This window comes from Zootoca vivipara, chromosome 8, assembly GCF_963506605.1.
Source record: "Zootoca vivipara chromosome 8, rZooViv1.1, whole genome shotgun sequence".
NCBI classification, from domain to species: Eukaryota; Metazoa; Chordata; class Lepidosauria; order Squamata; family Lacertidae; genus Zootoca; species Zootoca vivipara.
The window spans coordinates 4,026,134-4,051,439 of record NC_083283.1 but is presented as its reverse complement, the minus strand read 5'-3'; the positions used below and the strand labels follow the sequence as shown (position 1 = coordinate 4,051,439).

Sequence of the window (25,306 nt, the reverse complement as noted above, 5' to 3'; positions counted from 1 at the left end):
TAGTGTCTCCATCCCCATTGTTCCGCCCAGACACTGAGGTCCAGTGCCGAGGGCCTTCTGGCGGTTCCCTCGCTGCAAGAAGCGAAGTTACAGGGAACCAGGCAAGAGGGCCTTATCGGTAGTGGCACCCCCCCCCTGTGGAACGCCCTCCCACCAGGTGTCAAAGAGAAAAACAACTACCAGACTTTTAGAAGACACCTGAAGGCAGCCCTTTTTAGGGAAGCTTTTAATGTTTGATGCACTCTTGTATTTTAATATTTTGTTGGAAGCTTCCCAGAGTGGCTGGGGAAACCCACCCAGATGGGCAGGTTATAAATATATTATTATTATAATTATATTATTATTATTATTATTATTATTATTATTATTATTATTATTATTGAAAGTCAGTAAGAGAATGAGGGAGGTGTTCATGGTGAGCTCTGCCACCTCTTTTTCTAAAAATAATAATAATAAAATAGCAGGGTGTGACATGATAGAAGTTTTTTAAGTAATGCATGGCCTGAAGAAAATGGATAGAGAAAAGTTAATCTCCCTCTCTCCTAACATTAGAACTCACAGACAAGACAGCCAATGAAATTGAAATGAAATTGAATGCTGAAAAGTTCAGGACAGATAAAATGAAGTTCTTCTTCAAGTAATGCTTAGGCGCTATAGGGTTGAAGTGTCTTCACTTCAAAATCTGTTGGGATGGGGCTGAATCCCCCCCCCCTTAGTCTTGAGTGGCCTGGCCTCACTGTAATGGGCCCTGCAAGGCCTTGTGTTGCAATGCACGTGCCACCTCATGTGTGCGCTGCGCATGGGAAGTCACACCTGTGTGACAGGAGGCCCAAGTGACGGGGCCCCCACTCCCAGTGTTGGGCTGAATTCGGTGCCTCTGAAGTAGCTCACAGTCACAGCAAACTGTGGAACTCCCTACCACAGGAAGCAGTGATGGCCACCAACCAAGTTGACTTTAAAAGAAGATTAGACAGATTCATGGAGATTAAGGCTATCAGTGGCTGCTGGCCAGGATGGCTAAGCTTTGCCTCCACAGTTGGAGTCTGAAATGCTTCTGAATACATTGTTGGAAACCACAGGATGGGAGAGGGCACTTGTGCTCGGATCCTGCTTGTGCGTTTCGCTTGGGGCATCTGGCTGGCCACTGTGAGAACAGGATGCCCAACTTTATGAGCCATTGGCCTGATCCAGCAGGGCTCTCCTTGGGTTCTTATAAGCAGTCCTCTTGAGGTGTCACTGGCACAGGGAATGATGGTATTTGAGCTTATCCCAGGGCACTCCATTGCTTTAGAGCAGTGTTTTCTCTCAATGGCAATAGCTTCCCTGGGATTCACACACAGGTCTTTCCAAACCCAATGAGTTTCATGGCAGAGTGAGGATTTCAATCTGGGTCTCCCAGGTTGCAGTCCAGCAATGTAATCACTATAAAGCACTAGCTCTCTTATATGCCTAATTAACCCAACCCCAGTGTAAGGGTGACTCCCTACAGGGAGCCAGCCCCCATCATCCTGACATCCACCTCGTCAAGGACAGAGAGCAGCAGTGGGTCTGAAGCAGTCAGAGGGGGAGGAAGAGACTGGGAGGGGGAGAGAAATCAGAGTGAGGAACAATGGGAAAGCTCGGGGGCGGAGAGATGCAGACAGGGGCTCAGGGATGTTGGAGACCCCTGTCACTGACTGCTCAGGGAGGAAACTGAAAGGGCATCTTTCAGGTCATGGGGGAGGCGTTTTGGGGTGTCCCGACTACTTTGCTGGCGTAGGAACAGATGTACGCCATTGCCGGATTCTGATTCGGGATGAGAGGTCATGTTTTTAAGCTGTCTCTACGCTGTAAATAACTTGCACAATAAACGTCTTTAAAGACAAACTGGACTCAAGCGGAGTTACTCTAGAGTAGCCACGATGACCCTCTGACATCCAGGAAGAGGAAAGGGGTAGGGGAAGTCCTAGGAAAGGTGGGGGTGGGGGAGATAGACTTTGAAAACAACACCCAATTAACTGGGATTTTTCTAACATCAAGTGTGCTTGAGAAAGTGGATGGTGTGAATGACTAGCAATCTGCTAGCAACCCTCTCGGCTTGCCAGCCCTTGTGGGGCAAATTTCTGATCTGATTAAATCGAGCAATCTGTGGTGGAAGACTTACATGTTCCCAGACCCCACAGAGTTGAGATATGCTTGTGTGTGGTCCATCCAGGGAGCTATGGCGGGGAGAGGGAGAAAGAGAGACACTCTCCCCAGCTGAGCCCTTGGCAAACAGATTGATATCCACCACCCACCACCCTCTTCCCGTTTTAATTAGAAGCCTCCCTCTTTCAGCTGCCTCCACATTAGCAGGTATTTAATTAGCAAAATCACACTCTCCCTGTCCTCACACCAGAGAACAGAAGGAATCTCCCCTTAGGGGAAACTCTTCTCAATCCTTCTTGCTTTGTCCCCAGAGCTGAGATTAACAACAGTGTGAAAAGCGGATGACTGTTTCACACAGATGTTTTGACATCTGTCCCAGTTTGGAGCAAGTGGATTGGTGGTGGGGATAATGACATAAAATGTTTTCTTTCTTTCTTTCTTTCTTTCTTTCTTTCTTTCTTTCTTTTTTGAGAGAAAATAAACTGAGGTGGGTGGAGAAAAAGCTGAGTGTATAAAAAAAGGAAAGTATAAAATAGCCGCATTCCTGTCTAAATAAGTAGCCTTTGATTCCCCCACAAATGGCATATATATATATATATATATATATATATATATATATATATATATTGCCATAGCTGTCAAGTTTTCTCTTTTCTCACAAGGAAGCCTATTCAGCATAAGGGAATTTCCCTTAAAAAAGGGAGAACTTGGCAGCTATGATCATTGCCAATTAAGGAATGCAGTTACAGTTTGCTTTCACTTCTCTTTTACAGAGAAGTTGTCTAGCAGATGCTGAGTTCTAAATATTCCCCACTGAATAGATTCCCAACCTCCCTCTTTATTCTAGAGCAGAAGAATTGGGGGGGGGTCAGCACCACTAACAAGTGTGCCTTGCTTATTATTAATAGGGAGAACTTTTCATAAAGCACAGGGGGGTGAACTCCATGCTACTTCAGGAGAAGTGTGTTCCGAAAACTGCCTTTGGAGAAATAATGGAAATGAAAGGGCGGGGACATTAGTATAGCACAGTGTTCCCCAACTTTTGGCTTCCTGCATGTTTTGTATTACAACATTCATCGTCCTCAGCCAGCACAACCTGATGGGAGTTGTAGTCCAAAGCATCTGCAGCCAGAAGACACTGGTCTAGGCCAATCAGGTGGCAGGAGCATTCTCCCCTGCTAATTCTCCCCAGCTGATGTGCTCCTATTCCCATTCCCTCTCTTGCATGCTGGGCTTTCTTTGGAAATCAGATTCTAGTTGGGGGGATGGGCAAAAGCAGCCTGACAGGAAGTATTAAGCACATCTTCCTTCCTGTTGACTCTCCTCTGCAAATGCCCCCTCCCCATGTGAATGATATGGAGCAAACACATGATTATGAACGCTGTTTTTGCTCCCTAAGTTATTGTTCCAACCCTCCTCCCCCCCGATATTAGTTAGATTTTTTTTTCTTTTGCTCTATCTCCTCTGTGTTTTAATTGTCTTAAAATATGTGGCACTTTTGCATGCAAAGGAGGAACATGATGGGAAATGCCATTTTGCAGTGCCTGCTGAATCAGTCCATGGCCTCAAGGTCCTGTGGTGAAATATTGTGGAGGGCAGAACATGATGGGAATTTCAATAAATCCTGGGCCCTAGCGATGCTCATGGGAAAGGTGAAGAAAATGCATTTGACACCTCTTTTTTTGTTTCTTCTTGAAATATTTATAATGACATGAAATACAATTTTAAAATGGGAGAATTTAACATAATCTGCCTGCACTCACAGACTCTTGCATATTAGTATCAACATGTACTATTTATTATAGTATTCCTGTAGTATTAAGATAATGAACGATACAGAATGGGCAGTATGGTGCTTTATTACTTGTAAGTAGAACATGTGGGGGGGGGACATGGGTGGCACTGTGGTGTAAACCACAGAGCTTAGGGCTTGCTGATCAGAAGGTCGGCAGTTCGAATCCCCGTGATGGGGTGAGCTCCCGTTGCTCGGTCCCTGCTCCTGCCAACCTAGCAGTTTGAAAGCACGTCAAAGTGCAAGTAGATAAATAGGTACCACTCCGGTGGGAAGGTAAATGGTGTTTCTGTGCACTGCTCTGGTTCACCAGAAGTGGCTTAGTCATGCTGCCCACATGACCTGGAAGCTGTACGCTGGCTCCCTTGGCCAATAATGCGAGATGAGCGCGCAGCCCCAGAGTCGTCCGTGACTGGACCTAACGGTCAGGGGTCCCTTTACCTTTAGAACATGTGAACATGGCAAGTCTGGTTTCTACTGTGTCAGTCTGTCTAGAAGGGATGACCATGCACTTTTTGTAAATATATATATATATTTGTATTCATTCTGAGTTGGGGAACTGCATTGCAAAATTAGAAGTGAGATTTGGAAAGAGTCCTGTGTGCTGGTTTGCAAATTGGTTCAGGACGAGTGGATTGGGTGGGACTGCATTAAAATGTGAACAGAAGAAATTATTTCCCCCACCCTCCATGTCCTCCTTTTATATAGTCACCTCCAACTGGCAGCTGGAGGTGCTTAAAACATTATCTCCTTCCAAATACTCCACTGATGTTGAGATCTTGCATTGCCTAATCTTGTTTTTGTAGCAGAACCAATGCATTAGCAATCCACCATTCTTCTATTTCTGGTATGTGCTCTGGGCCCAGAAGTGCATGGTGTGCTGTGTTTTTTGTCTTATTCTTTTTTAATTTACACATCAGCAGTGCATAAAAGTGCATTGATTAAATCATAGCTGAAGAAGGAACCTTCCTGTGAACGGGTGCCCATATCGACATATCCTTTTTGCACAGAGCCTTAATGTGCTTTGGTAATTCATGTGCATCAGCATTAATGTTGCTGATGATTTATTAATTGCCTTCTAAAGAGCCATCTCAAGGCGACTGACACATGTGATTATTAAAAGCAGTTAAAAATGCAAAACCAACAAATGCTTTTTAAAACAAGACTAAAACCCTAAGCAATGGGCCTTTGCATCAAAGACCCATTTATACATCTGGAAAAGCCTGTTGGGACAAAAATGTGTTCAATTAGAGTAGCTAGTGAGTTCCTGTTGTATCTCAGCAGAAGTGCTGTAGACCCTCCAAGTGCCCCAATTTTCCAGGGACGTCCCTGATTCAAAGAAGCCGTCCCGGTTTCTGATTTGATCCCAGAATGTCTCACTTTTCCTTAGGGTGTCCCTATTTTCATTGGAGAAATGTTAGAGGGTATGGAGTTATCCAACCCGGAGCAGTCCGAAGGCAATCCTGTATAGGGAAGTCTTTTTTTTAAAAAAAAACCATTTATTTATTTTTATGTGTTTATATATGTTGGAAGCTGCCCAGAGTGGATGGGGCAACCCAATAAGAGGTGTGGGATATAAATAGTGAAATTATCATTCTGGAATGGGACATGCCTACTTACATTGGAGAAATGTTGGAGGGTATGAGAGAGGAGCAGCCACACTAAAAGCCCTGCTCTGAGGTCTGAGAATTGTGAAGATTGCAATAGACACTTTCCTGAACACTGCAGAGATCTGCTGGGTATATAAGGAATAAGTCTTGAGATGTATAAGGTCGTATATGAAACTGAAATTGTTTCTCTACTTGGAGAAAAAATGTAGAAAATCCCCAGTTACACTCATAGACCTTGGTCCTTGGGTTGCTGGCAGGTAAATGGTATTATGTAAAATGTAGAGGTAAAGGGACCCCTGACCATTAGGTCCAGTCGTGACTGACTCTGGGGTTGCGCGCTCATCTCACATTATTGGCCGAGGGAGCCAGCATATAGCTTCCAGGTCATGTGGCCGGCATGACTAAGCTGCTTCTGGTGAACCAGAGCAGCGCATGGAAATGCTGTTTACCTTCCCGCTGGAGCGGTTCCTATTTATCTACTTGCATTTTGACGTGCTTTCGAACTGCTAGGCTGGCAGGAGCTGGGACCAAGCAACGGGAGCTCACCCCGCCATGGGGATTCGAACTGCTGACCTTCTGATCAGCAAGCCCTAGGCTCAGTTAGCATGGAAGGCATATATAGTACTGTATCTCATTTTACTATTCTCACCCCCGACCCCCATAACTTAGAGATATAGGAAGCTTCCTTCTGCTGTGTCAGAGTTACATGCACAGACCGGCAGTGTCTCTCCAGGGCATCAGAGAGGGGCATCATCTACCTGGAGGTGGCGGGAATTGAACCTAGGACCTTCTGCATGCGAAGCAGATGCTCTGCCACTGAGCTACGGCCCTTCCCCGAACTTCCCAGCCCTAATGCAAAGTGTCATGCATCGAGGGCAAGTGCAGCAAATGCAGCATAATGATGAGAGCAAGAAGCGATTCAGCATTTTCTCGGCTGGGATCAGGGAAGGGCAGCCACTCTTCCCGGAGTTGCAAATAGGACAAGACAGCTTGAGTCAAATGTAGGTTCATTGTGGGAGGGGGATATTTAGGCCGAACCATCCAGCTGTCACAGGAGCTTCCTTCACAGATCCAGGAGGCAAAAGTCCAACAGAGGGGGTGGGGGTGGGGAGATGTCTTTCCAACAGTGGAATAGAGACTGTGTGGGGGTTTTTTGTTTTGTTTTCTTCCAGGAATTAAACAGATGTGCCCAAGCGCATGATTGACGTGGCATAGATAAGCACGATAATGACAGTCACTTGATCTGAAAAAGCTTCGGTGATGGCTACCAAAAGAGGATTAGAGAAATTCATGGAGGAGAGGGCCATGGATGGCTACTAGACTTGGTGGCCGGGCCTCCACGGTTGGCGGCAGCAATGCTTTTAAACTCCAGTTGCTCGAAACCACAGAAGGGGAGAGGGCTCTTGTGGCCGAATCCTGCTTGCTGGTTTCCCACAGGCATCTGGGCGGCTACTGTGAGAACAGGATGCTGGGCTAGATGGGTCACTGGCCTGATCCAGCAGGCTCTTCTTATGCTATTATGCCTGATGCGTCTGGGAGTTTGGAAGTAAGATGGGGGTGCTTCATATCAGGTCTGTACCACCCTCTGGCGAGTCTCTATCATCTATTGTTGAGACGTGCACTGCCACCAAGTACAGTGGTACCTCAAGTTACAGACACTTCAGGTTACAAACGCTTCAGGTTACAGACTCCTCTAGCCCAGAATTAGTACCTCAGGTTAAGAAGTTTGCTTCAGGATGAGAACAGAAATCGTGCTCCAGCGGCGCAGTGGCAGCAGGAGGCCCCATTAGCTAAAGTGGTACCTCAGGTTAAGAACAGTTTCAGGTTAAGAACAGACCTCAGGAACGAATTAAGTTCTTAACCAGAGGTACTACTGTACAGATATTCCATTCAGTACCATGCATAGCTGCCAAGTTATCCCTTTTTTAAAGGGATTTTCCCTTATGCTGAATAGGCTTCCTCGCGAGAAAAGGGAAAACTTGGCAGCTATGGTACCATGATGAATATCCTACTTTCCATGACTTCATGTAGAAATAGAACCGGGAGAGGACTCAGAGGTCCCAGGCCCACGAAAAGTATGCACTTCAATCCATTGAATGGCTTCAATCCATTGAGTAAAAGGGGAGCCCATGCCTTTAAATTCACCAGCAAATCTCCCTCTGTCCTTCATCTTCCACTCCCAGTGAGTACAAGCGAATGAAGCCAAGTGAGAAGCTAAGAGTGCATCTCTACACTCTAGCATGATGGAAAGAATATTCTTTCTGTGCAGCTCCCTGCCCAGGACCAAGCCCATCATTAGACAGAATGAGGCACCCACCTTGGGCAGCAGCAGCAGCCCCCACTACATTTCTCATGAGCCGCCTCCCTGGCTGTATCTAATGGTGCCACTAGAGCATGTGCAAAGTGCATTTCTGTGACCAATGAGTAATGATCACTTCCTTCCACTACGTCCTACTCAGTGTACGCCCACCAATGCTTGCTTGTTGCAGCCCTGAGCTGTCGACCCATCTTGCCCACTGGGGGGGAAAGCCCCATACTGAGTGATTGAGCAGAGAGGCAGGCAGGCAGCCCAGGCCTTATACTCCAGCAGCCCTCATAGGTGTGTGTGTGTGTGTGTGTGTGTCATTCTGCTCACATGACACATTCAGCTGCTGTATTGCAGCATTTGTAGACAATGTGTTGGCTTCCAGTGGAGGAGCAAGAAAGATGGAGGAGAGAGAGATGGTTTGTAGTCTCTAAAGTTGTCTACTGTCCATAGATGTGGTGGAAGGAGCTGTCCGGTCACCAGTGCTGAATGTTTTCAGCATGGAATGGGGCAAGGTCATCTCATCCTTTCCTTGAGGCAGGACAAAGTCTTGGACCAGCCCTGTCTCTTACTGGAGACAGGAGCAAAAAAAAAAAATATATATATTATTTTTTAAAGAGCTTGTTCCACATTTAATGATATTTTTCACCCTTTTGCAAGGCCCCTCCTGATTCATAATACCAGACTGGCCACCGGATGGCTATTGTGCCGTGCTTGTGGGTTTATCCCCTTGGAACTTTGGGTTGGCTAATAATAATAATAATAATAATTTATTTATACCCCCCTCCCCAGCGAGAGCCAGGCTCAGGGTGGCTGACACCAACAAGATCACAACAAAACGTAAAAGAAAGAAAAACAATCGATTAAAATGTGGATTAAAATATAATCCAGATTTATTTATTATTTTTAAAAATGCAGCCTCATTTTAAAATGGCCCAAATCAAAACCATAAGGGAGGAAAAACATAGTGGTCAGACTGAGTCCAGCCCAAAGGCCAGGTGGAACAACTCCGTCTTGCAGGCCCTGTGGAAAGATGTCAAATCCAGCCACCTTATGGCTCGGGATCTCCAAAATATTGTTATTTGTGGACCTTAAGGTCCTCCGTGGGGCATACCAGGAGAGGCGGTCCCGTAGGTACGAGGGTCCCAAGCCACATATGGCTTTAAATGGGGACAGAACGCTGGACTAGATGGTCCCTTCGTCCACTCCATCAGCCAGCCCCCCTGCTATCTTCTTAACATTCATTCTTGATATTTATAAGATATTTATACACAGTGTGCAAACAAATCTCTTTTCTCGAGTGACTCAGTGGGGTGGAACAAAATAACACCCGCCAATTCCTCTGTGCGCACGAAAACAAACAAGTGTGAATCCATCATGCAGAAAGGCACAGATATATAGCACAAAGGTGTCGTGTTGCTGTTGCTGTTTTTTAATGACCGGCGAGAATTTAGATCGCCTACTACATATCTGATGCCAGAGACATTTATTTTTGCTCCTGCATCCTGGGTTTTCTCCTCTGCTCTCAGGTTGGGTCCTAATGAGCAATTGAAAGACTACCGTCGCTTCCCCCCAGGGAAGACCACACACGAGCGGCCCATTTCTTGCTCTCCCAGTATCTCCTTCCCTCTCAGCTGACTGTACAGATCAGCCGTCAAAGCATTTCTCTTAATGACAAGCTCCCTTACTCCACTTTTAAGTCTTTCTCAACTCAACCAGGGAGAGAGAGGACCGTGCGCAATAGGAGACGCTCTGGGAATCCAGATGCATTAACATCTACAAATTCTTGATTTTGGGGGGAGGGGGGATTTCTGTTGCTTTTGCTGAATGTGTAACAACAGCTTCCTCATCTTAGCACCAGTTAATCCTTAATCCAGTGTCCTCTTTTGGGGGGCAGATGGTGATGGCTTTGAAGTGGGTCGGAGGCTGTTGAATCCATTGTCTCATCCAGGCAAGTCACAGTGGGGACTGTATTTGCCTCTTTGTCCTGTCTGGTTATCTGCATTCCCATAAGAAAGGAAATGTTCTCTATTTGGGAATTCACATCATCTAACCTAAATATCCTCCCCCTTCAGAGAGAACCCATTGCCCAGTCGGAGATCTACATGTATATGGTGGTATACAAAATTAATAAATAAAAATAATTTGCATGAGGAAGGTTCCAGGTTCCAGTCCTTGACATCTCCAGTTAGAAGAATATCAAATAGCAGAATGTGGGAATAAGAATGGTTAGGATTAGATAGAATCGTAGAGTTGGAAGGGACCCTGAGGATCATCTAGTCCAACCCCCTGCAATGCAAGACCATGCAGCTGTCCCTTACAGGGATCAAACTTGCAACCTTGAGTTATCAGCAGCATGCTCTAACTTACTGAGCTATCCAGACTGGGCAATTTGTCTGGTACCATTTTCGTGTGAACCTACCTAGGTCCATCTCTAGTTCTTTCCAACTCTTCCTTCTCAAAACTAAGGGGCTGCGGGAGGAGACGGCAAGCAGAAGGGCTGGAATCAAGCTCTATGGGATTTTCTCGAGCTGGGTAAATTTGAAATGCCCACGCAAACGGTAGCTAAAGCTCAGATTCCCCATCCTCCCTTAGCCACTGTGGCACACCAGCTCACAAAAGCAGTCCTACTGGGACCTGCAGGATACGTTCTGCAGTGTGATAAACTGCTAACCAGCATCCGATTCTGTGTGAGCACTTTTCAACTACAAGCAGAAGTCAAGGACAGAGGGGTTCCCCCTCTGGATTTGGAAAGGGCACACACATTTCCCTGCCAGGTCAAATGCCCTGCTAGAATGTGTCGCCAGATTCCCACAGAGTATATAGGGGAATCCAGCGGCAGCTGTAGTTATTATGTCTGGGACTGGTAATCTCCCCTCTCTCTCTCACCCCAGATAATCTTCTGGGTATTTAGTGAGCCATATGTTTTATTTTGATGGTGATATGGATTTCTAGGTGCCATGGAATGCTTTTTTTGTTAATTAAGGCTTCAGACTGAAAGCTGTAATATGAGCTTTCTCCCCCCCGCCCAGCGGCTAATTGGCCGGTGGTTCACTAATCTTGTCCTCTCTACAAAGCTTTGGTTCAGTTAGAAGCCATTAGCTTTGGAAACACAGATGGGAGACGGCCTGGTTTGCCTCTGCCAATGCTCCTCTCCCTCCCCCAGCTCTTTGCTAACACAATTTTTGTTTTCAAATCAACCAATTCTCATGTTCTCTACACAGGTCAGGAGTTCCTTTTGGTGTGATTGTGAAAACAGGATGCTTTGAAATCGAGAAGTCCCTCCATGGACGATTCTCTCTGCCCGTCTCCATTTGTTTCCATGCCCAGGATAAACTGGATCAATAGCCATCTCATTGGTTTTTAAAGAGATAATTGAATAATTATCAGATTATAGATTCTCTCCCACCTTCGTGGCCTTCCAAGAACATCAGGGGAAACAAGCAAAGCACAGTGTTTGTTTTCTTATCTCCCATTGCATTTTTCTTAGGCTTTAACCCCCTTTCGTGCTGTAGGATCTATTGGTCTGGAGTATTGAGGCTGGATGATCTGAGTTCAAATCTTTATACAGCTCTTATTATCAGAAATTTTTTCTTGATGTTTAGTCAGAATATTCCTTTCCTGTAACTTGAAGCCATTGGTTTGAGTCCTGCCCTCTGCACAGAAGAAAACAAGCTTGTTCCTTCTTCCATGTGACAGCCCTTGAGATATTTGAAGATGGCCATCATATCTCCTCACAGCCTCCTCTTTCCCAGGCTAAACATAGCCAGCTGCTTTAACCATTCCTCATAGGGCTTGGTTTCCAAACCCTTGATCATCTTGGTTGCCCTCCTCTGCACCCATTCCAGCTTGCCAGCATCCTTCTTAAATCGTGGTGCCCAGAATTGGACACAGTAGTCCAAGCGTGGTCTGACCAAGGCAGAATAGAGTGGTACTGTTACTTCTCTTGATCTGGACACTAGATTTCAGGACTTGCACACACAGCCCTATCTCTAACTTCCTTCCAGGCAAGCAAAAGGCATGATCACAATTCAGTGGCACTTTCTAGCCGCACAAGAAAGAACCCAAGGAGTTGTGGCCTCTGGGATGGGCTGTTGCCTGGGGAGAATCCCAAGGGCCGAATAGAGATGTATGAAAGGGAAACTGCCCACCAACCTCAGTTGGCCTAAGGTAAAGGGCCCCCCTGACCATCAGGTCCAGTCGTGTCCGACTCTGGGGTTGCGGCGCTCATCTCGCTCTATAGGCCGAGGGAGCCGGCGTTTGTCCCCAGACAGCTTCCAGGTCATGTGGCCAGCATGACAAAGCTTCTTCTGGCGAACCAGAGCAGCGCATGGAAACGCTGTTTACCTTCCCGCCAGAGTGGTACCTATTTATCTACTTGCACTTTGACGTGCTTCCGAACTGCTAGGTTGGCAGGAGCTGGGACCGAGCAACGGGAGCTCACCCCATTGCAGGGATTCGAACCGCCGACCTTCTGATCAGCAAGCCCTAGACTCTGTGGTTTAACCCACAGCGCCACCTGGGTCCCTTCAGTTGGCCTACCTTCTTACATATCCAGGAAGTGGCTTTGCCTGTCATTTGCTCTGGCTCCCCCTGTCGGTCTCCTTGCCTTCCACCCTACCTGACTCAAAGGGCACCAGGCACCACTGTGTCCGAGATTGAAAGAGAGCACCAGGCTGCTTAAATGCCAGAGCCTCTAGGCCTGTCCTGAATGCTTAGCAACCTCTGAGAGGTGTGCAGTTGCCGCATGCCTGAGCCTCAAATTGCAAATCCTTTCGGTGGTCCATGCAAGCCCATGCTCCTCAATCTAACTGGGCAGCTTGCTTGTCCTTGGGGTGCGAAAGGATGCTTGAAACTGCCGAGGCTGCAAATGGAAATTGCTTTGGGGGTTTTTTTAGGAGGAGAATTAACTTTGACTCCGTCTCCTGCTCTCTGAATTAGTAATCAACCTGGCAGATGGATCCTAGCCAGAATCCGACCTCAGAGCAGGTCAGAAAAAAAGACCCCAGTAGAGCAGAGCTGCTGAGCTGTTGAGCGGTGGCTGCTCCACTTCCTCTTGAGTGGAGAGGAGTCCTTAATTCACTCTATTCCCAGGGCCCAAGCAGTGCTGTTTCTTCCTGAGAAGTTGACCCAGAAGTTGCTTCTGAAGGAAGTCACACCAGCAACAGCTGCAGAGGAGGCGTTTTGTGGTAAAAGGACGCTCTGAGAACATGATCGTTGCAAATTCCATTAAGCACTGATCTGAGCCATACATTCCAGGCTAATGCACAGATTTAGACTCACTTATCCACTGGACGGAAACTACAAATTACGCTTTTTACTATGAATAAGTAATGCATATATTTTGCAGCAGTGGGGGGCCTCTGCTTGTGGGTCTGACTTGGCCCACCAGGGCTCCCCCATATGGTCCATGAGGTTGTCTTCTACAAGCCACATTCATTTAGCCTTACCCTTGGCATCAGATATGTCAGGTGAAGACAGGTTTGGGCTGAAAGGGGCACCACCAATCGCCATATTTGCATGTGAATTTTCATGTAGGGTTTTTCTGTTGTTGTTTTGAGGCTACAGATTAGCACAGAAATGTGGCAAGGGAGGACATTTTGTCTATGGGGCAGGGAGAGCTGGCAATCCATAAAAATATAAAGACAAATAAAGAAGAGGCCTGCTAGATCAAGCCAATGGCCCATCTAGTCATCATAGAACTGTGGAGCTGGAAGGGCCCCAAGGGTCATCTAGTCCAACCCTCTGCAGCGTAGGAATCTTTCACCCAATGTGGGGCTCGAACCCATGACTCTGAGGGTTGTCAGGTTAGGTGCAGCGTCCTGTTCTCACTGTGGCTAACCAGATAAATGCCTGTCGGAAACCCACAAGCACTACTTGAGCACAGGGTCACCCTGCCCCAACGCAGCTCTGTGATGACATCATAGTGCTACGTCTGACATCACAATGCCATTACAGAGGCTTTGATGAGAAAGCCATGTGGGCTGAGGCGCTGTGGCCCCCCGAGGACCATCCCACCTGCAGCTTCTATGTTTCATCCAAACTCGCCTCTTCCGAATGGATACAGAGGCTAATCCTTTTCCTCCTATCCTTTGACATTCTTGCCCAGCCCCACCACCTCACTCAGTTCACGTCTCCCTTATTATTTTGATTTGCTGCGATATCCGCATTGCAGGGGTAATGGGTAGAGGTGGCCCCTGGGGTACCTTCTGAGTCTACAGGTACCTCGTGCTTTCAATTACCGCTGTGTTCCCTCCTAGCCTGGCCTCTTTACAACATTACAAAGGTGATGAGGCCTGATGTCAAGGCTTGAAGGATTGTCTTTAAACTACTCCCCTCCCTCCCCCTTGAGCTCTTGAACCATGGACTGAGCTGGGTCTCTCCCACCTCATTATCCACGTCCCTCCTTAGGCCTCCACATCACCCTGCAGGTAGATGTTCTGTGTTGGATGTGATTAGGACTCACCTGTACTCCACAGCTAGCTGATGTGATCAGATCCCTCCAGGGAGGTCATCTATCATTGTATTAGCCATCCTCTCTCTCTCTCTCTCTCTCTCTCTCTCTCTCTCTCTCTCTCTCTCTCTCTCTCTCTCTTACACTCACGTACATACAATAGATCCCCAAAGCCCATGAACGAATATTGAAAGCACACTTAAAGCACTATGATATGCACCGGTCATGGCTTCCCTCAAAGGATTCTGGGAGCTGTAGTATGTTAAGGGTGCTGAAAGTTGTCAGGAGGCTCCAATTTCCCCCACAGAGCTGCAATTCCCAAAGCGCTTTGACTTGCCAATCCCTTTCCCCAGGGAACTGTGAGAAGTGTAACTCTGTGAGGAGATCAGGGGTCTCCTAACAGCTCTCGGCACCCTTAACAAACTACATTTCCCGGGATTCTTTGGGGGAAGCTAGGACTGCTTAAAGCGGTAGGCTACTGCTTTAAATGTATCACGGGGATCCAGATCTCTATTAAACTTTAAGCTTTCTGGGGGAAAGGATCTGACCTTCTCCCTGCTGAAGTTAGATTCAATGCACCTTATATTGCATGATATCAACACAACTGCACAAATATATATTTCACTGTCTGTTTATAGGGGCCTGTCCTTTTTTGGGAAGCTTTATCTTCTAAATCTCTGCCCTTCAGCTGGAAGTGCCCATGCTGGGTGAGGAATTGTTTGCTAAACAGCTCTGCTGGTTCTCAGAATCTTTGCACAGACTGGTGTTCCTGAAATGGTTTTTCTGGGGAATGCTCTGGTTCCCGAGAAGCTTATCGGGGAATCAGAAATGAGAAGTTCAAAAACAGAGGGCAAACTTCCCTCGATTGCATCTCCATTATACATCTCTACCACTGTGCAGAACTGTGGACTGTTTCTGGGGGTCACTTCTGAAGCCAAATTAGAGCAGGCTGCAGGGGGGTTCCACAACCATAGGGTTTATCTCAAAGGCAAAATGCCCCTGGGTGGGATCATAAGGAAATGAAAAAGCCCAGATGCTGGATCAGGCCAAAGGTCAATCTCATTCAGCATCCTGGTCAACCAGATTTCCCCATGGAAAACTCGTGAAAAGAATGTGAGCACATCATCACTCTTCCTGCCTATCTCTAGAAGTGGAGGCAGAGCATAGCCATAGTCTCATGTAGTCATTGATAGCCCCATCTTCCCTGACAAATGTGCCTGTTCCTCATTTGAATGCATCTGAGGTGGTGGCTATCCTTTGGATTAAGGCCGGGTTCTGAGGCTGCCTAGGCAAATAGCAGCAAGGGATGGAAAATTCAGGACAGAAACACGGCAAGTCGGTGTCATGGCCCTCATTCAATTTGTTGGGGAGGGGGAGCAGGTTTTCACAAAATCCACCAAAGATGAACTCATGGGTCTCCTGTCAGCTCATCTGATTAGGACCTAAGTCACATGGGGAACTTGTGAGACTCAAGAGATTAACTGAGCATCCAAAATTTGCCCCACAATCCTCTGCAACGTGCAGAGGTAGATCATAGAATCTTACAGCTGGAAGGGACCCAAAGGGTCATCTGGTCCACCCCCCTGCAATGCAGGAATCTCAGCTAAAGCATCCATGACAGATGGCCATTCAACCGCTATTTAAAAACCTCTAAGGAAGGGGAGTCCACCACCTCTCGTGGGAGTCTGTTCTACTGCTGAACAGCTCTTACTGCCAGAAAGTTTTTTCCGAATGTCTAGTCGGAATCTCCTTTCTTGTAACTTTGCATCTGCTTTGCATCCGGAAGGTGCCAGGTTCAACCCCCACCTTCTCCAGATGATGCCCCATGCCTGAAATCCCAGAGAGCCTCTGCCAATCAGTGTGGACAGTAATGAGCTAAGTGGACCAATGTTCTGAGAGCTTCCTATACATGATAGCAGGGCAGGTGCTTGGGGGTGCCTTGGTGCTCAGCAGACACGTGGAATTAGGAAAAGCTTCCCTGTAGTGCAAACAACCTGTGGAAATTTTTCAGCATATTTGTAGGGAGAAAAATTGGGAGAAAGCATTCCCCCCACCCCAGAAGTAGGATAATCCTCCATCAATTTCACGATGGTGGAGCTCATCATTAAAGTGGCAGGAGTACAGCTTAAGAATTTAAGAGCATAAGAAGAGGGTGCTGGATCAGGCCAATGGCCTATGTAGTCCACCGTTCTGCCTCCAACTGTAGAGACAGAGCATTGCTATCATGGCAAGGAGCCATCAATAGCCTTCTCCTCCATTAATTTGCCTAATCCTCTTCTAAAGCCATCTAAGTTGGTGACCATTACTGTCCCCTGTGGGAGCAAGTTCCATAGTTTCCATAGTTTATTTCCCCCCCCCCTAAACATTTTTGGAATGGCACTCTGGCCCCCATTCTTCATCCTCCACAAAGTCTTGCAACGTGGGAGGAAAGTTAGGTCCATCACAAAATAAATGGAGGAAGGAAAAAGAAAAGGTCGGGAGAATGAATGTCTTCTGATAGATTTCAGCTCAGCCCTGGTTCCCTGAAAGTAGGAAGCGTGAAAGCTGGCACTATACATCATGGAAATGCAGTTCTGTGACAGCAGGGGCAGAAAAGCAAAACTCTGGGGGGGGGGGGAAATGAAGGAGGTTTTCTGCATCTGCATCCATATGAGAGTTATGCAGCCCAGAACATGCCATGTGGGGAAGACTCTGTAGGACTTTGGAAGTCTTCCATTGGAGCTTGGGGAGTTTGGGAAGCATCGAGAGAAACTTTGGCACTATGTCTTGGAAGGATGGCCTAAAAAGAAGGGAATAATAAGCCAGGAGGACATCGTCAATGAGAAGGGCTGTTCCCTTCACAGCTGGGTGTGGCTTACTGTGGAACATTCTGCATGGCAAGCTATGCATGATGGTGATGAAGTTAAGAGTCCCATATAAAGAAGTTATTCTTTGGTGTACGTTTCTTGAGATTCAGGATGTGCCCACCCTTCCCTTCCCCACCAAGAAATTAACCCCTCAGGGAAGGGTTAGGGTTATTTAAGGGTGAAGGCCACGTCACACAGTCCAGTTATTAGATGTGCTCTTGAACCACATTCTCACCCTGCATTTAAGGCACTGGGAAGAATCGTGGCATCCCCCAAAGAATTCTGGGAGCTGCCGTTAAGGTGGCAAGAGCTGTGAAGAGATGCCCTGCCCCCCTCACAGAGCTACAATTCACAGAGTTCCCCGTGAAGTGGGGTTGACCGTTAAGCCACTCTGGGAATTGTAGCTCTTTGAGGGGAATAGGGATCTCCTAAAAATTATCAGCGCCCTTTAAGAAACTACAGCTCACATGAATCTTTGGTTGGGGACACACCGTGGCAGTTCAAAGCTTCGAATGCATGATGTGAATGTGCGCCTGGTGGATTTGAAATGCTCATCCACAAATGCAATGTGTGAATAAGTCCAACAGGTATTTTCAAGACGAGCACATCTCCTGCTTAGCAGAAAAGCAGAATTGGCTGCAAACTCCAAAGCAGTGCGCTGAGCAGCAAAGTCTATTTTCCCACCGTGCACCTTGCAAATTTTTTTCTTCCCTGCAGCATCTTTTCAATGCATAATAGCTGTGGGTGTGTGGACAGCTGTGGCTGAGGGTGTGTGAGCATGGGAAGGCCGTGTGTGTGCTGGCGTGTGCCGGCTTGGGGTTGTGGGAGAGAGAGCAGCTGTCTGCTTGGCGCTGAGTTTCGGGTTGTTGTGACACCAAGAGTCTTCGTGAAAGTACAGCATGGTGTTGTTGTTGTTGCTGGTGGTGCAGAGTGCGAGAGGTGTCCTGGTCAGTGGGAAGGGAGGTGTATGCACGCCAGTGAAGGTCTTCGGCCGGATTGAGTTTGGTAAGGAAGCAAGCCATCCCTTTGGGGGAAATAAAGTGAAGATTGAGCGTGTCAGGGGGTGATGCTACGGGCACATGAAACAGCTGCCCATGCGGATCACAGATGAGCATGTAGCATAGTGGCAAGATTGTGGTCCATCTCCTCTGCTGTGGCGTCCACTCTGTGTGAGCGATGGGACAGTCATCACAAAGAAGAGAAAGTCCTGAGCCCGTTGGGGCGAGTTAAGCCACAGCAAGCCATAGAAGGAGAGCATTATGGATCAGAGGCTATTTGGGAGGGGGGAGTGCATCTTTCAAAGGAGGGGGGATCACGAGCCATGCCTCAGCAGGGGGGAAGTGTCACATGGGGGTGCGCTGATGAAGCCTGCCAGGAGTGATGCGCCAGGTGTGTGGGAAGGCACTGGGTATGTGTCACTGGAGGGGTGTCATATGAGGGTGGGGGGGGAGAGAGGGCCACGTGTACACTGGGCATGGGGGTTGGGTGCTGCTGCTGTCCTGTGTTTTTTTCTCTCTCTCTTCTTCTCTCTCTCCCTCTGGCAATTTGTTAGTGATGCCTGTTTTTCTTTTTCTCCCTCCTGTCTCTCCCTCTCTCTCCCTCTCTCTGTGTGCATGTCTTTCTCTCCCTCCCTCTCTGTCTCTCTCTTGCTCTCTCCCTCTGCACTGGGCTCCCCTCCCCCTCCCTTCACAGACCCTCCTCCTCCTCCTCCTCCTCTTCGTCTCAGCTTGGCGCCTGGTCCTGGCGTGGCTGCCGAACAGTCCCGGTCGATCCTTTCCGAACTAAATGCCTGTGTGACAGAATCTCCACCTTCGCCATCTTAGCCCAGCTGAGTGCCGAAATGGTAAGTGTGCCTCACCGGCTGTGCGGCATCCAAAGGAATGGAATCTTGGCATGTGTGTGTGTGTGTATGTGCCGAGAAGGAGGCGGGGAGGGAGGGAGGGAGAGAGAGAAAGAGAGAGAGAGAGGGAGAGAGAGAGAGAGAGAGAAGCAAAGGAAATGGTCCAGCGGATGACATTTCAGTGTGACAAGCAGTGCCGTGCAAGGCTGGGTGTGCGCACTCGTGTGTGAGTCTCTGTCTGGGTGTGCATGGCAAGGATATGTGTTTGTGTGTTTGTGTGTTTGTGTGTGTGTGTGTGTGTGTATGTGTGCATTGCAATAAGCATCGCCATTGTCAGAAGGCAACTGACATGTGTCTTTGAGAAGCTATGACCTAAATAACAACAATAAAATATCCAGTTCAAGATCATTGCAGCATTGAAATGTCACCGTTGTCTTTCGCTGCCTGAAAACATCCTTCTCCCCCCCCCCACTCCATCAATGCTGGCTACTGGGTACCCCTAACTGACCCCCTTCCCCACTTATGTCACCTGCAGTTTTCGGCCGGTTTCCTGGACTATTAGAGGGAGATGGGAGAGGCTTGGTGAGTGAGTGAGTAAATGGGATGTGGGGCGAGGAGATCTGTGACTTTGGATGCATCTGAATCTCAGGCCTATGGAGTCATATAGTACTGTTGGTTGATCCTTTTTCAGGAATCTTTTTGGCACCTTTTGATCTCCCCCCAGCTCCTCAAACCCTCTGGGACTCCTCTCGGGGACATTCTTTTTGTGATTTCGTAGCGTCACGGCAGCTTTGTCTCCAGTTACTTTGATGCCTTCTTAGCAGTGCCTCAAAATGGGGTCAAAAGGGTGTATTGGCGCTTGTCAAAGGATTTGCCTCGCATGCTCTTGCACAAGTAAAGAGGGCTCTTAGGGAAAAGGTAGATGGTGGCTTCTTTGTTATCAAAACTAGGCTGTCGTGGAGGAGGACTGCCTGGTCAGGGCATGAATTATTGGCATTTATGAGTTTTGCTTGGACTTTGTAAAACAGGAAAGCAAGGAAAGATGCCTTGATTTGATTTTATTTCTCTCATGTCCACACCCCTTTTTGCAGTGTTTCAGTTGACTTTCACCGTGTTCCGGGTCCCTAGGTGAACTGCTCTCCCATCTAGGACCAATCCCACGATGCTCTCGGTGCCCATCATCTTGAGCTTCAGGTCTTGCGAGGCCGTTCTCTCCTCCCTCCTCCCTCACTTTGTGAAGAGCGGCTCATCCCGGGAGAGGGAGGGGAAAATCTAAAAGGTAGTGAGGAGAGATGGGGGCAAGGGGAGGAGATAGGGGGCGTTGGGGAAGGCAGGTTTCCCGAGATGAAGGTTTGGTTTATTATTAGAAACACTAATGTATTTGGTCCACTAGTTGCCATGGAAACATCTGCACTGAAGTGGCTTTAAAGAAACAGTGTTGTCTGTGCCTGCCTGAGTCCATGGCAGGCCCAAAGCCTAACCCGTTTCCGAAAGTCCAGGCCTTGCATTGTGGGATTAGGTGCTCTAGGAATTTAAGTTTTGAGGACAGCAGCATTTTTCGTGGTGTGTCTGTGCAGGAAACAACGGCGACCGAGTCACTGTTTTTTTTCCAGTTTTTGCTCTGTAGCCAGGTGAGAAAAGTGAAAATGCTCTCCCTCACCTTAACTGCTCCTCTTTATTTTTTCTCTCTGCTTGAATGAGTAGATAGCAATTGTAAGAGCAGGTTGGAGGTTTATACAATTGGACCCAGATTCTCTGTCCTATACGGACAGTTTATGTTGCATGCTTTCTATCCTCTTTCCTTTGCCCCCTCGTCCGTTGTGGTTATGTTTGGACATAATGCATCAGGGTCTTGCGCGGGTTTGTACATAATGCATCAGGGTCACCGCGAGAATATTGAAAACTTTCGCTTTTTGATTAACCACAAACCCTAGTTGGTCTCAACTGTGGTCTGTTAAAACAATTTGGGTTTATGAAACTGGCTTGCATCAACAAACCAAAGTTCAGGGTCTGAATGTAACCCTAAACAGTGGCCAGTCCGTAAAAAGTAACTCATAAATTGGATGTTGCCAAAGTTTTGGAGGACATTGAAAAGTTTTGTGCTGTTTGGTGAGATTTTATATTATATGCAACAAATTGAGCCACCTAGAACTTCCTCTCCACAGTGTAATGTGAAATTTGGCTTTCCTGGTGCTCTTATGTATCTTCTGGCTATACTGGGCTGCTTTTCAGTGCTTCTATTATTCTGGTTGTATTGATTTGAATAAGAGAAAACAAACCATAGTTGAACTAAAGTTCAGGGTTGGGATGTAACACTAAACTGTGGTCAAACACTGTTGGAAGTGAAAGCTCCTTATCCTTGTGGCTGTGGCTATGTTTAAGAAGGAAAAAGGAGGCAGAACACATGAGCTAAGGCTCACTGTAACTCGTTTCCATAGTTTATTCTTATATCTGAATGCAGTCTAGAACTCCAACTTCCAGTACATCTTAGAATTGCATCTATTCCCATTTCAGAAGTTTTAGTTCAGCACAGGACCTCACAAATTCTCCCAGATCCATGCCATCTGTTCTCCCTTTGCTCATCCGCCTCACTTACCCACTTTAACCAAAACAACTAAGCACATCTCAAAGGTGGGCATATAAAGAGTCTCTTGACCAAAGAACAGCATCCCATTAGGAATCACACTGAGAAGTCCCTGGAGAAGGGCATCTTTCTCTAATGCAAGTGCAGGGTTGATTCAGACATTACACATTTTATAAGTATTCTCCTAAAACAGTTATTTGAAGTTCAAACTTGCAAACGTAGCATGTGAACAGGAAGTATGCGCAAGTTTTGTTGGCAGCCATGTCCATCGCATGTGTACATACATAGATGCACTTTCTTGGGAAGAGTGGATGGCCACATGTCAGGGGTACTTTAGTTGTGATTCCTGCATTTCAAGGGGTTGGACTCGGTAACCCTTGGGGTCTGCTGCAAATCTACAATTATGTGATTCTGTGAGTGTGACCCTGTTGCTCTTGCTTGATATCTTAGTAGCTTTTGATGCCCTCAACCAGGGCATCTTGACAGACTGCCTCTGTGGCTTGGAACTGGGGGCCACGATAGTTGGATCGGGAGTGTTGGATCGGTGTAGCTAGCCACCTGGGCTGTTGAGTTGCGGGATGCCTCAGAGTTCCATTCTGTCTCCAGCACTGCATATGTAGCCATTGGATGTGATCATTAGGAGATTTTGATTGTGGTGTCATTCATATGCTTTGGGAACCCCCACTCCATCTCTCTGTTACACCTGAATCAGATGTGGACATTCAAGTGCCAACGTGGTGCCTGGACGCAGTAGTGGGATTTTTGAAAGTCAAAAAGTTGAAGCTGACTTTCAACTGGTTGGAGGCTCTATGGGTGCTTTGTCCCTGGGATCGGGTATTCTACCTGTTGTGCTCTCCCTTAAGGAACAGAGGACGACAGAGGACAAGATGGTTGGACAGTGTTCTCGAAGCTACGAACATGAGTCTGACCAAACTGCGGGAGGCAGTGCAAGACAGGAGTGTCTGGCGTGCTCTGGTCCATGGGGTCACGACTAAACAACAACAACAAACAACATATATAGTCTGGGTGTGTTCCTTATACAGTGGACACTCGGGTTGCGAACGTGATCCGTGTGGGAGGGACGTTAGCAACCCTCAGCATTCGCAACCTGCTGCGGCGTGTCTGCGCACGCGCAGGTCGCGATTTGGCGCTTTATGTGCATGTGCAAGCGCCGAAACCCGGAAGTAACCCATTCTGGTACTTCCATGTTCAGCGCTGTGCGCAACCTGAAAACGTGCAACCTGAAACGTCTGTAACCCAAGGTATGACTGTACCAGCAGTGGAGGAAGAGATGGCCACCAACTTGGATGGCTTTAAAAGAGGATTGGACAAATTCATGGAGGAGGAGAGGGCTCTCAATGGCTACTAGGCTCTGCCTCCATGATGAAAGGCAGCAATGCTTCTCAGTACCAGTTGCTCCAAGCCACAAGATAAGAGAGGACTATTGTGTTTGAATCCTACTTGTGGGTTTCCCATAGACATCTAATTGATCCCTATGCTGGCAAGCTCAAAACCTGGCTACTGTAAATGGACTCTCTGTGGGGCTGCGCTTACAGTTGGTCTCAAAGCTGCAGCTTTTGCAAAGAAAGAAACATTCAAGTTCCTAAACGGGGCAGCCTCCCTTGAAGTCTAACACCTTTGTGAAAGAGCAGTACCAGCTGTCCATTGGCTTCCAGACCGAGTTCAAGGTCTTGTTGTTGACTTTGTTGTTGTTGTTTAGTCGTTTAGTCGTGTCCGACTCTTCGTGACCCCATGGACCATAGCACGCCAGGCACTCCTGTCTTCCACTGCCTCCCGCAGTTTGGTCAAACTCATGTTCGTAGCTTCGAGAACACTGTCCAACCATCTTTTCCTCTGACGTCCCCTTCTCCTAGTGCCCTCAATCTTTCCCAACATCAGGGCCTTTTCCAGGGAGTCTTCTCTTCTCATGAGGTGGCCAAAGTATTGGAGCCTCAGCTTCACGATCTGTCCTTCCAGTGAGCACTCAGGGCTGATTTCCTTCAGAATGGATAGGTTTGATCTTCTTGCAGTCCATGGGACTCTCAAGAGTCTCCTCCAGCACCATAATTCAAAAGCATCAATTCTTCGGCGATCAGCCTTCTTTATGGTCCAGCTCTCACTTCCATACATCACTACTGGGAAAACCATAGCTTTAACTATACGGACCTTTGTAGGCAAGGTGATGTCTCTGCTTTTTAAGATGCTGTCTAGGTTTGCCATTGCTTTTCTCCCAAGAAGCAGGCGTCTTTTAATTTCGTGACTGCTGTCACCATCTGCAGTAATCAAGGAGCCCAAGAAAGTAAAATCTCTCACTGCCTCCATTTCTTCCCCTTCTATTTGCCAGGAGGTGATGGGACCAGTGGCCATGATCTTGGTTTTTTTGATGTTGAGCTTCAGACCATATTTTGCGCTCTCCTCTTTCACCCTGTTGACTTTAAAAGCCCTAAATAGCTTTGTTGTTTAGTTGTTTAGTCATGTCCGACTCTTCATGACCCCATGGACCAGAGCACGCCAGGCACTCCTGTCTTGCACTGCCTCCCGCAGTTTGGTCAAACTCATGTTCGTAGCTTCGAGAACACTGTCCAACCATCTCGTCCTCTGCCGTCCCCTTCTCCTAAATAGCTTGGGACCTGCTGATATGAAGAAATACCTTCAACCAGTTCTTAAGGTCGCAAAATAAGGCCCTATTGATTGTGCTGCAGGCTGTGAAAGCACAGCCCAGGGGCAAGACCCTTCTCTGTTGTGGCATCCAGTTTATGGAACCAGCTCACCCTGGAAATAAGGCAGGCACCTACCTGGTTGAGTTTTCCGTGAATCCTGAAAATACATTACACACCAACGCAGAATGCTGGGCATTCCCGATACTGCGCCTTTTTATGGATTGGTTTTAATTTGCACTTCTTGCCATCTGTTTAAAATTTGTTTCTTGGATTGGCTTTTATGGCTGTCAACTACCACAGGGTTGATATGGGAGACAGTATAGAAAATTTTAATAATGTGAATATTCATTGGAGTGGCAGCATTGGTTGCGGATCTCAATTGCTTGTGGCATTTTGAGGAGGTACCTATTAGGTCCATAAATTACCATACAGCATATATTCAACACAAAAAAAACAGAGGCAATTTGTTGCTGACAAAGGAAAGCTGGGCATATAAAGGGCCCCATTACCTTCAGTAGCTTAGGGCCTCATCAAACCTCAATCCAGCCCTGTTTGTGATACCCTCCCTCTCTGATACTCAAGGCAGCACTCACGAAAGATCCCCACAGCAATCTGTGGGACAAATTTTCCTTAGGTGTTCAGCTGTGGAGGCTCACACCAAATTCCCAATTGGTCAGACTTTATTCAGTAATGGATCACAGGACAGAGCCCAAAGATTCTGCCAGAGCCTTCAACTAGGCCACACACTATATAGGGAGAATACATCACTTTAGCCATTTCCTCCTCTGGCTAGCCATCTCCTGCCAACCCATTGCCCCACCATCTCCAACCACAGTCCTTGAAATTCAACTTCACTCAAGCCATAAGATAAATGTTTAAGGGTGCTACTCTCAGAAAATCACCATTTTATAGTTCAAATCGGGGGAAATAAATACAGTAAATGAACAAAAGTACAAAGATTCACAAAATGTTTAGGGGTATGCGTACCCCTGCACACGCACACACACACACACACACACACACACACACACACACACACACACACACACCAGAAAAAAAGCACTGGTCCAAAGTATTCCCAGCTCTCC

At 47.2% G+C, this 25,306-nt stretch overlaps 1 protein-coding gene across 1 annotated transcript in view; it reads left to right on the top strand.

The window, feature by feature from the left end:
* Positions 1 to 25,306, top strand: part of ADGRB1 (adhesion G protein-coupled receptor B1) — a 340,537-nt gene that overhangs the window by 222,533 nt on the left and 92,698 nt on the right. The window contains exon 19 of the mRNA XM_060277561.1: positions 18,827 to 18,977. Within this exon, the coding sequence (XP_060133544.1) occupies positions 18,827 to 18,977 (151 nt within the window). The remainder of the gene's footprint in view (positions 1 to 18,826; positions 18,978 to 25,306) is intronic.